We start from the raw sequence: 16,750 nt of genomic DNA, 5'->3' as shown, positions 1-16,750 counted from the left end.
ATGCCTGTCACCATTCTTATCCCCTCTCTGCCACTTCTTGCAGAGACACCAAATATCTGTTTGCTGTCCCTTCAAAAAGACATGCGCATGAAACTTGCATTCAACTTGCATTCAACTTGCATTCAACTGCAAATTTTGGTTGCAAAAGCAACTGGTGGCTGTGAAAGTGGAGAAACACACTACACTGATGGTCTGTATGGTGTGTAGAGTCAGCACACACATTAGCGTAGCCAACTAATCCATCTTATTATTAGAAAGGGGTGCCAGACGCAGACTGTAAAGCACAGTTTGGAAGACGCGTCTGGTATTGAAGTTCAGCTGAGTCGGCAATATCGGACCGGCAGCTCAAGAAGCGCCCCCTTTTCCAAGTCTGTGTGTGCATGTAAGTGGCTGCGAGCATTTCTGTATCAGTATGTATGTGTGTCGAATACAAAATGCTTTTCATCAGAAGTCAGTCAGGTGCAATGCGAGGCATCTCTAACGCGAGCCACATCACATGGACGGCGGCGGCATGATGGCAGGAATGAATCACCGCCAAGCTGCTCCGCTAATGAAGAAGACGTATCGCGTTTGACAAGGGAGCCTGATTGGAGGACAGCAGGTCACTTGCACGTAAACGCACTTGTCTTCTCGGTATACGCCAGCGTGCGAGTGCCAGGGCACGCTTAAATCGCCTTCGTTGCTGTCCTTCATACTTTTTTCATATACTTCATACATTCAATGCCTGAAGCTTGACGTCTGCCAAATTGGCAAACACGCTAGCCTCAGAAATCACTGTGTTCATCATAACACAGAGTATTGCCAAATCGAAATGTCCCATGACATGTACTAAAGAGCTTCCCAATTAATTATTTTTCATTTTTGTTGCTCACCGGAATTGAACAGCCGCCCGCCAAGAGTCTCCTCAGTATGGGCTCAGCCATGCCTTCTGTTTCTGCAATCTCAGATTGGTTAGTTTTAGTCACAAATTCATTACATTTAGTAAATGGATGGATACATGAATTAAATTGATTCATTGATTAAACATTACATTCAAGGCATATCATGAGGGCAGAGAGGGCAGATTTTCCCCCCGAAATATTTCAATAATATTCTATATTACTGGAAAGTCCACTTTTCAGTTTTCAGCTGTCATCTGGCGGTTTTAACTCGAATCATTGCTTACAAATACAGAAAAAAAAATCACCCGAGCGAAAAGAAAGTCACTCATAAATCAAGTTACCACTGTATCTTGAAATATTTCTATTTCAATCAATTTTGTATCATGATTTTAGGGTGACTTCAAAGTTGTTTTTATTACTCTCAAATATCAAAAATGGGTCAAATGTGACCTGATATTTATTGAAGGCTTAAGATGTGTTAACATTATCGTCGCAGTAAGAAGCGTTTATCATTGAGCCACTGACTTGGTGTTAGTCAGCGGGCTTCGCAGCGTTCGGCAAGCTTAGACAAAACCCTCTTGTTGTTGTGAGTGCATTTGCACTGAATTATTCAAGGCTCCCTCCACTTTGACAAGAGCCGAGGTATTTTCACTCCATGACGACACTCGAGTGGTAACGAGGAGCTCTCCAAAGGCTCTTCAAGCCAACCCACCAAAATCTAAATGAGCAAGAAAGGGAGAGAGAGAGAGAGAAAATGGAAATGGGAAGCAGTTGTTTGCTGGAGTCTGAAAGAGTCTGACACTTTCGGCTGTTCGTGAAGGAAAAATGTGGGGAAGGCGAGCGTGGAAGGCCGGCATCTCGCAAGGTTCATCTCATGGGACCGACCCCTGCGTCAAAAAATGAACTGCTGGCGTCCGAGCTGCCAGTGGTGTGTAGCAGGATGGACTGGGTGATGACGATGGTGAAGGCGGAGCAAGCCGGTATGTTATGGCGTGATTTTTATTGGGGTAAGTCCAGTGGTGGGACGTAACCAAGAACAAATATGTTGTTACTAAGTCGATTTTTCGCTAGTCACTCGTTGTCACTAGCTCCTGGCAAATTGATGGCCTGGTGCTGAGTTCATGGAGCAGGTTGCCTAGTGACTAAGTTTTCGACTGTTTGAATCTTGACTGTTTTAATTTGCTATTGCTGCTGGTCTTGCTAGTACTACCAGGCAGACCGGTACAAAACCACAACAAAACCATATGCGTAACCCCAAACAAGTGTTTCTCATCATTTTCAGTTCCTGACATCTACTGCTAACAAACATTATGACAAGGTTTCTATTTTTACAACACCAAATCCTTGTGTGTGTGGTCCAAAAAGGACTTTGTCCGAATCACGACATCAATTTTTTCCGGGAAGGAACCAACCTAAACCAACAAGCTATTTTGTCGTTTAGCTGTCAGGACTGTTTGACAGGAAGCCTCTCTTCTCTCTCAATGAGATGTCTCTGACTGGTAGACAACACCTCACCTCCACCTTCACTCTTTACCCTGAAAACTGTGACTAAAAGTGATGTGCACTTTGGAGGATTTCTGCTGACTTTCTCCACTTGCTGTCCCTTCTCTCACCCTCTACTATTGTCAGCAGACTAACTTTATCCTGAACTAAGCAGGACTTTTGGTTCAAAGAATCTTCTTGTCAACAATTTAGGGTTAGACGAACAAATTGGTTTCATAGGGATTTGTTTTGAGGAAGTGGGGGCCAGACCGATTTTTTTACATCTAAATCGATTTGAGAAACCCCACACATGACAACGGAAAAAAAAATTGTCTTTTCCTACTACTCTTTTTGATATCTTCACACCCACAATCATGAGTCTCCTCCCCAAACCGGAGTCTCTCATTGAACCATGACTGACCTGTGAGAGGCAGCAAGGATTTACCCTTGCAATTGTTAAACTGGTTTAGCATTTGTGATTGTTGGCTATAACTATATTCTGAGTAGATAGGGAGAGAGAAAAAAACTCTCATAACACACCCCACACTACCAGACAACCAAATAGGATAATGTTCTCGAGGCATCTGACAAGCATGTCTTTCCTGACTTTGGTCAGAAAGAAGGCAGAATTCTCAAATCGGACCTGATTATCACCATGTTTGTCCACTGCTTGAGGCCCTAAGTCACCTAGTTTAGGAGGTTAACATTCCCAGCATGAGCGGGGAAAATCAAATGAGTCAGGGTGTGGGAGGAAAGTCAATGACTCGATAAGTGTGCAATTGTGCGTGTCTGTGTGTGTATGTTTGTCTGCAGCTCTTATCTATCGGCGGCAAGACAGTGTAGGTTAATTCCCATTTCAGCAAGGTTCAGAGAATGGCTGTGTGCATGTGTGCATGTGTGCTGTGTTTGACCTTCAGACAAGGGCACCAAAGATGTTGGTGTGTCCAGGAGCGCATCTTCCATAAGAGTTGCCCGTCGCTGTAACGCTTGCAAAACGACCCCTTTTGTGCTAAACAGGCCACGTAGTAGTGTGTTGTCATCCTGTTTGCTGAAACATCATCAACTGTAACACAGATAACAGGGCTAAGTTTGGTCTGTTTGTGTATTATTTGACAGGCTTATTATCAAACACCTTTTCTGCCTGCCTTCTGTCCCGGTTGATTTTTATTCACCCATCCTTACCTGCTTCTTTCTGTGGTTTAAAACTGCTTTTCTGCTTGGCTTTCTTATCTTCAACCTTCAACATGATTTACTACTTCCCTTTCTGACCACCTACTTTCCCTCCTTCCTTCATTCTTCATTCCTTCATTCTTTCCTTCCTATTTTGCATCCTTTCTTCCTTTTCTCAGATCTACTCTCCGGCCTTCCTTTCTTTGGTACCAGTTCAGTATTGCATTAAAATCAACATTTTGTTCTTAATTTCTTTGCCAATATTCACGGTGCCTGTAAACATTCATTTCAAAAGTGCATATATAGTTTTGCCCGACCCTGGTGACTGTACTTAGTGTGAGCGAGAGGTCTTTTTAATATAAAGCTCGTCCATCTTCACACATACAAACAGACGTTAAAGCGGTTGCTAAGTGTATACCGTATTCTCTGAGGGGTTAAACTGGAAATACAAGTGACAGCCGACACAAGAATAAATATTCTAAATGCTACACTACAGTGACCGGGAGGTGACGGATGATGTGTCAGACTTGAGCGCAAAATGGAAAAATTTGTTGGCATGGGCAGGTTATATTTTGTCTCACATACATCCACACATACGTGCGCACACTCAGGCACGCTTGCGCACACACACATGCGCACGCACGTGCACACACGCACACACACACAGAATCAAATGGACAGAATGTGAACCAAAATCCACTCGCATAGTAGAAAACAAGGCAGATGAAATAAGAATGAATTGGGAAAAAAATATGTTTTTGTAAAATATTCAAAGCATGTTCGTAAGTCACTTCAATTATGTAGAGTTTGAACATTAATACTATAAAAATTGTTACCTAATAATGTAGTAGTGATGCAAATATGATCAATTCCAATTGGATTGAAATGTTTGAAAAACCATAGTTCTAGAAAAAAAATGAACTTAACAAATATACTGTACTACATCTGGAAAAAGTGGGGTGGTTTAACATTTAATTCTTTCACACTTGGCTGTATTGAAAATTCTTTTGACTGGGCAAGCCATGCAATAAGTAAAAATTGAACATGTCATACAAATGTAGAAAGCAACTAACGTTAAAGATGAAAATAATCAGAACCAATATTCTGATGCTGTGAAAGTTTTTTTTTATTGTTATATGGATTGGCAACTCTATGGAAATATTAGCGTATCAAAATCATGAATGACAGCAACATATCATCTTTGGTAACAGTCGAGCTGTTGTTTTAAGGAGTAGGATTAACATTTTAACATATCATCCAAGTCTAAGGTATGACCATTCATGACAATGAAAATCCTTGTATCATTGTGGTGTTGTTTTGTTTTGCAGAGACTCGAGAGGACCGCACCAAAAGACTGTTCAGACACTACACTGTGGGATCCTATGACAACTTCACCTCATACAGGTACAGCCTTGCTCACGTGTGCTAAAATTTAATTCATTTAGACCGGGTCAGTGCCGCTGGAAAGAAAAATCTGTTGTGGAATTGGCTGCCACCTAAAGGCAACGAGCCGCCACAGCACTGGTGGAATTTGGACTCTCTCGGTGCCCCATAACAGTACACTGGATCTGAAGCAGTGTTGAGTTGATTTGCTTTAATTTATTAAGCCTCCTCTAATGTTCTTTGTCAAATTGCCCTACTTTAAAGTCATAAAAACAAAAATACAGTTGTTGTTTTTCTGAACGTTGTATTCAAATTTGTTGTGGCGGTATATAAAGGCAACGTCATTAGAATGCAAATATATGTTGGCATAACTTTCTATGAATTTGTCCAAGCTGTCATCGCTTCAGCTGCCAATATTACAAAAATTTCGTTTTGTATTCATTGCTTTTAGCTTGCAGGTAATTTCAATGGCAAAGCGACAGTTTTAATATGACTCTGGCTCACAGACATTGTTTCGATAGCTTTCCCTGCCTTTCTATGAAATGTCAGCTTTTCATTTATTTCTTCCCTGCTTTTTGAGTTTCTAAATGTCATTTGTGTCGCCGGAGCTCCGGGTTTTATGGACTTGCATGATACACTTGACAGTCGACAACCATACGCATCCAATATGTAAACGTGGCCGTTGTCAAGGTACAGAAAGTCTGACACTGAAATCTAAATTATATGTTAGGGACCAAAAGAAGCACATCCTAAAGGGCAGATGTAGATTTTTTTTTTTCTGGTACACTGTAGTTGAACATTTTTAATAAGTTAAATTCAACCAAAAATTGTCATAAGCAGACATCCCAGCAAAACTGAAAAGCTTCACATCTCAACAGTTTTATTTTCTTTCATTTTAAAATGAATTCTGAAATACGCATTTTATGTTTGTAATACAAACTAAAAAGTACTAGAATTAGATGAAAAATAATTTTGTTTTTATGGCTAATACTAAAACTAATTTTTAAAACTGAACTTAACTAAAGCAAAATATTTTTAGAAAAAAAATAATCTAACAGACCCGCTCTAAAAAATAATTAAAACGAACTATAAAAAAAAGTCACAATTGAAATAAAAGCTAATGATTGAAATAAAAAATCCAAAACTCTTAACCCCGCGAAGCTGCAGCATTTTGAGCCAACTGAAGATGTTTTAGGAGAACTGGTGGACTCCAAAGTCAGTTGTACAGCCACTTTATTATATGCTCTCAAAAAGATGTAATTGGTATTTAAACAGGGGTGTGCAGGCTTACTATATTCCATTGTTGATGGAGATGTTTCTCTGTCTTACTCTTTGAAAGTGAAACATCTTCAGTAACCATCAAAAATCCAGTCACCCCAATTCAAACCTTGCGCATAATCTGTTTTTTGCTGGTCGGACAACATTGTTACATTTCTGCTTCATTCTGATCAATTAAATACAATTCGCGGAACTGTGAGTTTTGTATGACTTACTACAGAACGCCTTTGGCTTCTTGCAGAAAGGTTTGTTTCCGATCAGCCATTTGCACCAGCGCAAACTCTGTGTTCTCTCGGTAAGTCTTGAGTGCCAAGTGATGTGTTGCTAAACTAACGGGAGAGCGAGCGCAATCATTGGGTGATTTTACACGCTGCTGCAAAAACGTTACCGAGCCATGTGTGTTTGGTTTGCATTCAAGTGTATTTGATGTTAGCGTTTGACAGAAGAAGCAAGGGACAAATATTTCAAAGGTCACTGTGTCTAGGTAGGCTTGTCATTCTTTTTCTGATGACTCTTCTACTCCCAACATTTAAAAATATGTACTCGAAATCTGAACTTTCTATGCCCTACCCTGTCCTCAACAACTGGACGGGGTCTGGAATGGTTAATAGAATCTGGCTTACCTGGGTTTGATCACGTGACATTCGCAAACTTTGACGTTGATTTCTGTTGACAGCAGCGGGGCGTGCTGCATAAAATGTCAGCCAGTCGTGAATGGTGGAATACGGGTCACTTCATCATTTTAATAAATAATCCACGAATGAAATAATTATATTTCAGAAATATAATTCAGAATGCCGTGTTCAGACTACTGGGAGTACATAGAACCTCTTATTGCAACGACAAATTTTGACTCCACTTGTGCTTTAAGTCTGCATTTCTCCATCAAATGTCAACAACTGGAATGAGACAGCGATGAATTTACGCTTTCATTAGCATCATGTCTCTAGTGTGTGTCACTTCAGAGGAGGAAGATTGATCCATTCTTAAGATGCTTCTGAGCTGCTCGTGTGTGTGCGCGTGTGTGTGCGTGTGTGTGCGTGTGTGTGTGTGCATGAAAATAGAAACACTCTTTTTCCAGAATCATACTGACTTTTCTCATCTATTCTCTCCCCAGTGATTACATCATAGAGGAGAAGAATGCCGTCTTACAGAAGAGAGAAAATGAGGGCTTTGGGTTTGTCCTGCGTGGAGCAAAAGGTGAGCATTATTCTTATCATTTGGGATTTTAGAGTTATTTCCTGGCCAGGACATAGGGTGGCGTGGTGGCCCTGCGGTTAACGCGTCTGCCTCTTAGTTCTCAGGCTGTGACTTTGAATCCAGGCTCTGACTTTCCTGCATGGTTTGCATTTTGGTAGAAACCCCACACAAGCACTGTGCCATCCTGCAAAAGCCACACATGAGAGTTTTGAAGAACCTTTTCACTATTCGACTGTGCTACCAATGAATCTATCATATGAGTCAGTAGCAGCTTTGGTCAACATGTTGGTGTATTCAGATGCACTCTGTGTGTGTGCGTGTGTGTGTCAGCTGCCAACTCGCTGTGCCATCTGCTGCTCACACATGGCACTCCAATTTAGCAGACACTGCTCCTCTTGCTTTTTCTTATGTTTACTCGCCTCCTCCCTCGCTCCTTCTTTTCATCTTGCTTGACAACCTCTCCGTCCATCATTGTCTCCACCTTTTCCACCAGTATGGCGAGAGTAGCTAATTATTTTCTTTAGTGTGATTATCTTTTACTCTTTTAGCGCATGTTCCCCCAGCCGTCCCCACCCAATCCCCATTTTGGGAGGGGTGGTGGGAGTGTCAGGGTGGTGCAGGAGCCTACTTTTATTTGTCACTGTTACCACCGTTACTTGCTCACTACCTGTGGAGCTGTATTTTACTGTCCATTGAAAGACACACGCACACACACGCATATACAAACAAAAGTCGTCTAAATTTGCACAGGTAAAGTAGATTCGAGATACAAGGCAATAATGACTTATTAGGTCAAACGTGCGCCTCTTTCGTCAATTACACGTTTCATTTTCATGGACTGAAAATCGTTTTATTAGTATATACGTGTATATATCCACACATAACTGTTATGCTAGACCCCAAAATACTGACCGCTAATTGGTCTATTGCAGTACGTTCAAGTAGCGTAATTAGGCACCCATATCAAAATTATTCATATTTGTGGTAATAATGTCATGAGTGGCGTAGCGTAATGGTCGATATCACTGGAAAGCTGAAAACATTCCTTTTTCGATTATGCCAGAAGCTTAGCAATGTGACCACTAAATCCTCTTATTTACTGGCTTAGCCGAGACCCCCATCGAAGAGTTCACGCCAACCCCAGCGTTCCCCGCTTTGCAATATCTGGAGTCTGTCGACATGGAGGGGGTGGCTTGGAGGGCTGGACTGAGGACGGGAGACTTTCTCATCGAGGTAATTGCGCTCACACACACAAAATTTAATCCTTGACTAAAAAAAAAAAGAAACTGTGACATTTTGACTCCTGTGTGAAATGTAGAAACTCAATGGAAATGCCCTTGGTCCACTCAAGGCTCCTCTTCAAAAAATAAATAGAGAAATGGTAAAGTTAAAACATCATTAAAAAAAATATAAAGACCTTTTTGACTTTTTTTGGTTCATTTTCAGTAGACATTGTGCTGCTATTTGTGCTGTGGTCGCCATGGCCTCCAAGTTCAAGTTTCTATGGATTCCCGCTAATCTTCTTCAGCAAATTGACTACAAATCCTTCCTGGGGTTCAAAAGGAGGTCGTATGATTCGTACTTGAGGTGCAACAAAAAAACTAGTTGAATCGGAAAATCAGTTTGGATTTAAAAGGTGCAAGTGGATCAAATAGAACCAAATTGAATTGTTATGTTGGGATATGTATGGACTTGTTGGAGCGATATATGTATATGACGGAAATGCCAACTTTACAGTAAGTTGAGGCACTCATTCATAAGTCAAGCTCCCACTGTCTCTTGATTCATCTTGTACATTAAAGACAGCAACTTTCAATTTTTCTGCCACCCGTTAGGTGAACGGCGTGAACGTGGTGAAGGTCGGCCACAAGCAGGTGGTGTCGTTGATCCGGCAAGGAGGGAACCGGCTGTTGATGAAGGTGGTCTCTGTCACCCGTAAACCAGAGTCGGAGGAGGTTGTCCGCAAGAAAGGTAAACACCGCCAAATATTGGGAGAGGAAACACAAATCACTTGACATTTGTGGGAGATGACTTTGAAAAGCTCTGTGTAGTTGCACGTTCATCCAAAGTCAGCTGCCATTAACTCTCCAAAATGGACGATTGGGGGAGATGCTAATCTGATCGCCGACTACTGCTGAGCATGGCACTAATCCGTTCATTGCCTACAATTACGGCTGTTTTTCAGATGGATTTGAGACTTTACCACACACTTCTTGCTCTGTAATGAAATGCACATGAAAAATACAAAGTCTCCCTGCACCTCTACATCCTTGGTGCTCCTTGCCAGTGTTGTCATGGCGACTACACCACACGTTTGAAATTAAGCATTGCATTATAGCAACAGGCGCTCTCTCTCTCTCTCTGTCTCTCTCGCTCTCTCTTGCTCTCTCGCTCTCACCTCCATCTCCACTATGCTGCTGCATGAGCACGACCCACACACATACAGAACCGATGGAGACCAGGACCGTAGACTTACAACAAGTGCCATATGAAGGATAAAAGGATTTGATGCTTTTTCAGTGAAGGACACAAATGTTTTGCACTGAGTTTTTGGGGAGACTGGAACACTGAGTGTTTGAAGAAGGATTACCAAACTTCTTCAAGGGAGGAGGAGTGATGTCTGGTGCATATTGTTCTCCTTAGCTGATTGTCCTCTCTCCATCTGTCAGCACAGACGACGTTTTGTCCTCCAAGGGGTTGTTTTCCTAAAAGTTTGCACAGAAAAAATTCACACCAGCAGATGTGAATGCTGATGGACTAACTGGGCGCACCCAGGATTGCTTCTGCAAATAGGCAAAATTGCCGAGCAGTTCATTTTGCATGAGCTGTGAGAGGTTGATGCGAATACACTAGATGAGTTTAACATACGCAATGTGATCATCAAATCTTCTCCCAAAGTAGTTATTGTTATTTTGAGAGAGGGCGAGTTTTAAACAAAACAACACGTTTTTTCTGTACTTGCACTTTCCTCAAAATTATTAGAGCCAAACGTCTCTATTCTTTAACTCAGTTTTATGTTAGTTTAATTTTCCACACCAACTCTTCCAATTCGATCGCTGGAAACTTTGTATTGTGCTTGCTGTGCTCTCACAAATTTCCCACGAAGAAAAAGAGCAGATCTACTAAAAGCTCAAGACAGTTGTAAATCAGGCCCCAAGTCAACGAGGACCCGCTTGTATGCCCGAGCTGCTGTGTTGATGCGTTTCAAATAGCGGACCACGTTTTCCCTCGATTCAATGTTATGTGCGGGAGCGACAGAGAAAGAACACCTCCCAACTAACCGAGCCTCGCGATGAAGAAGTCGGGCTCCCTGCTTAGCACTTCGTCCAAATCGGATCCGATCAAAACAAAGGCGACAGCGGCATGGGCCGGCCGTCTGCGGGAAGCCCGGAGGGCACTGAGCCGCAAAGCCAAAGAGTTTTCATCACGGTCTTCAACACCATCATGGTCCTCCTCAACGCCGTGCCTTTTCTCCACAGCACCGCCACCCCCCAAAAGAGCCCCCAGCACCACGCTCACGCTGCGCTCCAAGTCCATGACGGCCGAGCTGGAAGAATTGGGTGAGTGTTGGCGGTCTTGGCCATGCCCTCTCCACGCTGGCATTCTCTATGGAAAGCTGTTTGAACATTTGTTCGATATGCTTCTTGAAGGTCTTTAGTGGAGAGCAGTTGTGGAAAAAAAAGCAGTACTACTAAGACACAGTATTTCACTAGAGCGCCCTAGTCGTTTTACTGTTCTGATGATTTGTCTTACTATATTCAAAGAGTGAAGTAGTCCGTGGATATCGTACAAATGCTCAAAAGGCTTTCCATACTGCTCCTTTTTCCACTTTCCTTTTTTCCACTAACCTTGACATTAGTTACTTCTCTCTTGGCATGTCCTTGTGCTTTTTTTTCTCTTATGCTGACGCTTTCATTGTCTACCAAGCTTCTGCTCGGAGGAGAAGAGGAGGTGAGATGCAGAGGCTTTATCACTTCTCTGGGCAGGGAAACATATTTACACTATAAGCGACTGTAACAACAGATGTTTAAATATTAATAGTGTGTTTAAATGTAGGACATTTTAAAAGAAACCATTTGAATCATTCATTTCAAATGTACTGAACACAAAAGTTACATTGAAATTGTACTTAAGGTTTCAACACAGAATCCTATAAAATTAAAGTGTTGTACTTAAAAAATCGAATTGAACTGTGCTTGACAAATTTGTTATATCGGATTAAAAACCTATAATACTAATCAAGCCACTACCGTTATACCTAGTCATTTGAAGCTTTAATTAATTGATTATTTCCTATAACACAAGAGGGAGCTCATGTACCACATTTGGCAAATCACTGCATTACAAATTAAAATGTCTTTCGTCATAGATCATAATTTTTCCTCATTATTCTCTACTATGTTTAGCAAGTTTAAAAATATGGTGGCAGTGCCTCCTCGTGTGTCTCATTGCTTTCTTACTTACTTTGTTCCGGCTCGTTTACCTTCTCAACAGAGAGACTCGACGAGATGCTGGCGTCGCAGGAGTCCATGTTGCGTTCTCAGCCTCCGGAGGCAGATTACAGAGCAGCCACCGTCAAACAGCGCCCCACCAGCAGAAGAATAACACCAGCAGAGATCAGTGTGAGTGCACATATTCAAAGATCAGTACTTCGCTCGAAAAAACACATAATGATTCACGTTTGAATGTTTTGTGGGGCATCTGGCTGCAGTCACTGTTTGAGCGACAAGGGATGACGCTACATGGAGGTTTTCATCCAGCCATGGAGAGGGATCATATGGCACTACCTAAGGGTGTGGCCAGGACCAAGTCATTTGGTAAAACAATCACCTATTCTGTTACTGCACTATCCATTCGAGCACACATAAGGCTAAACTTACTATTGCGTAGTGCTAACCAGTAGAAATGAGCAAACAGATAGTGTCTAATTCACCAAGCTCGAGCAGATGGTGGCATGCTATGATGCCATGGAGAGAAATTGTCCCCCCTCGATGCCAATGAGCTTCATTGAAAAACACAGTCTAATTTACTAATACTAGGGCTAAAAGCCTCAAACAATACTGAGGGTGCTGACAATAGCTTACAGGATATTAAGCATGAAATTCTGTGGTTTGGTTGGACGTTTTTGTTTTTAAATGTAATCCACAAATATAAATAGACTCTTGTATACTATTTATGGTAGACTCTTTAGTTTATTGTGTTACGATAGACGGGAATACAGTTTTAATCCTCCAAGTATCACTATTTGCTGTGTGAGTCACTTAATTCATGTTTGAAGGGTTGAATTATTCACACAAAGATTTTAAAGGCATTATTTGAAAAAAAAAAAAAAAAAAACGTGTTAAAAGGATAAGCTGTTGACTGTGCAAGGTGACAGTTTCACACCTAACAGGATTGAAGTGTGAAGTAGCCATGGACCTGCTGGGTCGTTTTAACAGAAGACCTGTTTTTCTGAGTTTACTGTAATCATCATCTTTAAATGTGGCGTGCCCTGCAGGTGCCACTGAAGAGGCTCGGCTATCTTCCCTGGAAGATGAGAACCACTTCCCCCGCAGTTCCTCCATGACAGACAGCCTCCGAGACCACCCGCAGCCTCATCCCATCCCACCTCCCCCACAAACAGCACCTCCTCCGCCTCCCTATTACCTGGACACGGGACCTCCCCCAGCTTTCTGCCCACCGCCGCCTCCGTCGCGGACTCAGAGTCAGGGTCACGAATCCGGGGGACACTCCAGCTTCAAGCCCTCCTCCCTGGACCTGCCCTACGAGGCTGCTCATCGGCAGGCTGCGCAGATAGAGAGACAGAAGAAAGCACGCTCCATGATCATCCTGCAGGACTCTTCCCATTTACCCGTGGAGCCTACAGAAATCTCCCGACCTTCTGCTGCCACTCCACCCGAGCGAATAAAACGGAAGGGGCGGATTATTGACAACCCCTACGCCAATGTGGGCCAATTCAGTATTGGACTATACACACCTACCAAGCCTCAGAGGAAGAAGAGCCCCCTGGTGAAGCAATTACAGGTAAGTGGTATTTCTATTTCTCTGAGTTAAAGTGATGACAAAGAGCCTCTCACTTGTTTTCCATAATAGTTCTCTTGCCAGACAGACTTCCATGCAGGCTTTGTGGGTTTAGTTCCCACTCAGAGATGATGTGATTGTGACTTGACAGTCTTTTTTTGTGTGTCTCGTGCAAAAATGTACGGTAATTATAACTGTAGCAAGGTGAGGTTGCAGCCATAGGAAAGGAACTCTTGTAATGTAAATAACTATAGAAATAAATATACTGTATATCTGTTATTCTAGGTCGAGGATGCACAAGAAAAAGGGAATTTGGTCTTAGCAGCTGCCCACTCCCGGGAGAGCTCACCCTCAGGACAACCCCCGCACGGCCACACGCGCATCAGCCGTGCAGACTACTACCAGCAGCAGCTGATGGCTGAGCGGGAGCGTTTACGGGCCCAGGGTGAGGCCATGTTTCAGGGTAAGGGGCCCTTTGCCGCCGCCATAGCCGGAGCAGTGAAAGACCGGGAACGTCGCCTGGAGGAACGGCGACGATCTACTGTCTTTCTCTCCGTCGGCACGATGGAGGGGGCATCCTCCGCCGGTACGGAGATCCCCTCTCTGCCTCAGTCTCATTCCATCGATGAGCGGATACTCACCAGAGAGCTTGGCCAGCTGCCACCTCCTGCCTTGGCCTTGAGCCCCTCACCTAGTGGGACCACCTTTATCCATCCACTGACAGGAAAGCCCCTGGACCCCAACTCCCCTCTGGCTCTTGCGCTGGCCGCAAGAGAGAGGGCGCTGACCTCCCAGAGCCAATCCCCAACTAGCAGCCCAGAGCCATGGACTAAACAGGAACGGGTGGGGCAGGGCATAATATTCCTTGACACTCAGACCAAAGAGTCCCCTCATGGAGAGGGGCCACCCACATCTTCTCCTTTTACATCTCAAAGCTCCAAGGGAGTAGGGTCTGGCCTTGGATCCACCCCAACTGTTTTAGTCCCTCAGCCCACCAAACTCCCTTGGTCACCATCTATTGTACCGTTCCACCAGGAGATGGAGACCAGGATTGAGGAGAGGAAAGACGACAAGACGCTAGAAGATAAGAGCATGTTGATCAGTATTATGGACACGTCGCAGCAGAAAACAGCAGGGTTGATTATGGTCCATGCGACCAGTAATGGCCAGGCTGGTGGCGAGCTTGAACAGACAAGTGTCCCGACATCCAAAGAGCCAAGCAAGACTTTAAGTCCAAGGACTAAGTCCCCGAGCCCCACAGTCCCTTTACCCCAGCTTCAAAGTCAGCGCGCTGCCAGTCCAGCTCTAGAGAAGGCTCTGGTTCAGGGAAGCTCGGAGGAGGACGCAGATCCGTACACGGTGACGTTGCCCCCCGCCATGCTGTCCTCCAGCGACGAGGAAACACGAGAGGAGCTGCGGAAAATCGGTTTTGTACCACCACCTGATGAGTTTGCGAACGGGCTACTGGCACAGGCTCAGGCAAAGGGTATTTTACTCTCCCCAACCAAACCTTCTATCCCTTCCCCCACTACCCCGCCAACACCCACTCCCCAAACACCCTCAACCCCGATCACCCCAACTGTAACCCTCACCCAGCCTCAGCCTCCACCACAGCTTCCGCCTCCACCCAGCGCTCCTCTCAGTGTGGCAGCTGTCTCAGGAAAACCCTCGGAGCCCCCACCAGTGAGCGAGTCCGGCTCTGCAGCAGATTCGGGTGTGGAGGAGGCTGACACGCGCAGCTCCAGCGAGCGGGAGAGAGACCACCACCTCGAGACCACCAGCACTGTCTCCACAGTTTCCAGCATGTCCACGCTCTCCTCAGAAAGCGGCGAACCAGCCGACACACACACCACACACACTTCCTATGCCGACGGGCAGACCTTTGTGCTCGACAAGCCGCCAGTGCCTCCGAAGCCCCGACTCAAGTCCCACATAGGAGGCAGTAAAGGCCCCGTCACCTTCAGGGACCCTCTGCTGAAGCAGAGTTCTGACAGTGAGCTGCTATCCCAGCAACAGGCCGCAGCGCTGGCTGCGGCGCTTGCCGGAGGTGCCGGGCTGCCCCCCGGCGGCTCGGCCTCTGTGACCGGACTAGCACCCACAAAGCCGCGCTACCTCTTCCAGCGGCGGTCCAAGCTATGGGGGGACCCGGTGGAGCCTCGCGAACCAGGGGTGGGGCTCGGTATTGGGAGTTTGGGCAACCTCGGTGGGCTGGGACTAGGGCTGGGTGCCGATGAGGGGGCGAAACCCTCTGTAATGGGGGAGCTCAGTTCGCGACTTCAGCAACTAAATAAAGACACGCGGTCATTGGGGGAGGAACCACTTGGAGCATCACTCGATCCTGGGAGGAAGTCTCCTGTAGCAGGTGCCAGGTAAGAGTACGGTTAAACTCAAGGAATCCATAGTCAAAAGCAGAGCACAATCACGCCTTAGTGAAACACAATGTTTGCCATGTGTGAAGCTCAGAAGAGTTTTCCCAACAACTACTGTTGGTGTGTTTGAGTGTTGGGGGAATCACCCTAGCCTGAGAGTGCTTTTTATTTCTGCAGATGTGAGGACACTGGAGAGAGTAAATCCTAAGGTTGTAGAACACTAGGGTAAACTTTTTTTGTTTTTTAAATACTGTTTCCTAACCAGCTTGTCAACTAATCCTATTGAAGACTATTCCCTTATACACTTATAGCTTCATTAGTTTCCTTTTGTTAAGTACTGTATTTCCTCACATAGCGGCCTCCTTTCTAACAGACGCCGTTCCTCGATTAATTGCCAATTGTGTCATCCACAAACTAAAGTCTGTTCATGTTGTAACTGTTAGCTCAAGTTTGGGCGAAACGACAGCTGAATCATTTGTTGTTGTATAATGTTTTGTGGTTAAATATGACTGAAATTTTGTAATCAAGTAAAAATAGAGCGCAGTCGAGTAGTTACGCACCTCTGGCTGCTATATGAGGAAATAAGGTACATTGGTTACCTTGTTTGCATCATTTCATTATGTCTTTTAACGAGTACTTTGTACTTAGTTGTCTAGCTTTAGTCAGCAACAATAGCACTCTTGTTTCTATAGTGACAGAAATGCGTTTTATAGCACATACAAGTTGGGTATGGTACTATGTCTGCTTGATGCAAACAAGGAAACTGGCCTTCAGGTGTGTGTGTGCATACCTGAGGGCTTCTCGTCAAACACACGCACACGCACATGCACTCGCACAGATAGACTGACCCGCAGGATCCCCTTCCTTTTCCCCACTTTCCCTATGCTCCACCCAAAGTCGTTGTTCAAATAATACATCGAGTGATACGTCAACAGCTCCGTGGGCTCGTCACTGATAAATGCAAGA

General features: G+C 44.3%; 1 protein-coding gene across 4 annotated transcripts in view; it reads left to right on the top strand.

The window, feature by feature from the left end:
• The window catches only part of shank3a (SH3 and multiple ankyrin repeat domains 3a), a 122,146-nt gene that overhangs the window by 99,739 nt on the left and 5,657 nt on the right, over positions 1-16,750 (top strand). For 3 of the 4 annotated variants that reach the window (XM_037254101.1, XM_037254099.1, XM_037254103.1), the window contains 10 exons: positions 4,862-4,937; positions 7,312-7,394; positions 8,503-8,627; positions 9,230-9,365; positions 10,874-10,954; positions 11,322-11,345; positions 11,889-12,016; positions 12,106-12,211; positions 12,892-13,418; positions 13,701-15,784. In XM_037254101.1, coding sequence (XP_037109996.1) covers positions 4,862-4,937; positions 7,312-7,394; positions 8,503-8,627; positions 9,230-9,365; positions 10,874-10,954; positions 11,322-11,345; positions 11,889-12,016; positions 12,106-12,211; positions 12,892-13,418; positions 13,701-15,784 — 3,370 coding nt within the window. The remainder of the gene's footprint in view (positions 1-4,861; positions 4,938-7,311; positions 7,395-8,502; positions 8,628-9,229; positions 9,366-10,873; positions 10,955-11,321; positions 11,346-11,888; positions 12,017-12,105; positions 12,212-12,891; positions 13,419-13,700; positions 15,785-16,750) is intronic. The other variant, XM_037254102.1, reaches the window with a different exon arrangement.

The sequence above is a fragment of the Syngnathus acus genome, chromosome 6 (assembly GCF_901709675.1).
Source record: "Syngnathus acus chromosome 6, fSynAcu1.2, whole genome shotgun sequence".
Taxonomy (NCBI): domain Eukaryota; kingdom Metazoa; phylum Chordata; class Actinopteri; order Syngnathiformes; family Syngnathidae; genus Syngnathus; species Syngnathus acus.
This window is presented reverse-complemented; position numbering and strand designations above follow the sequence as displayed.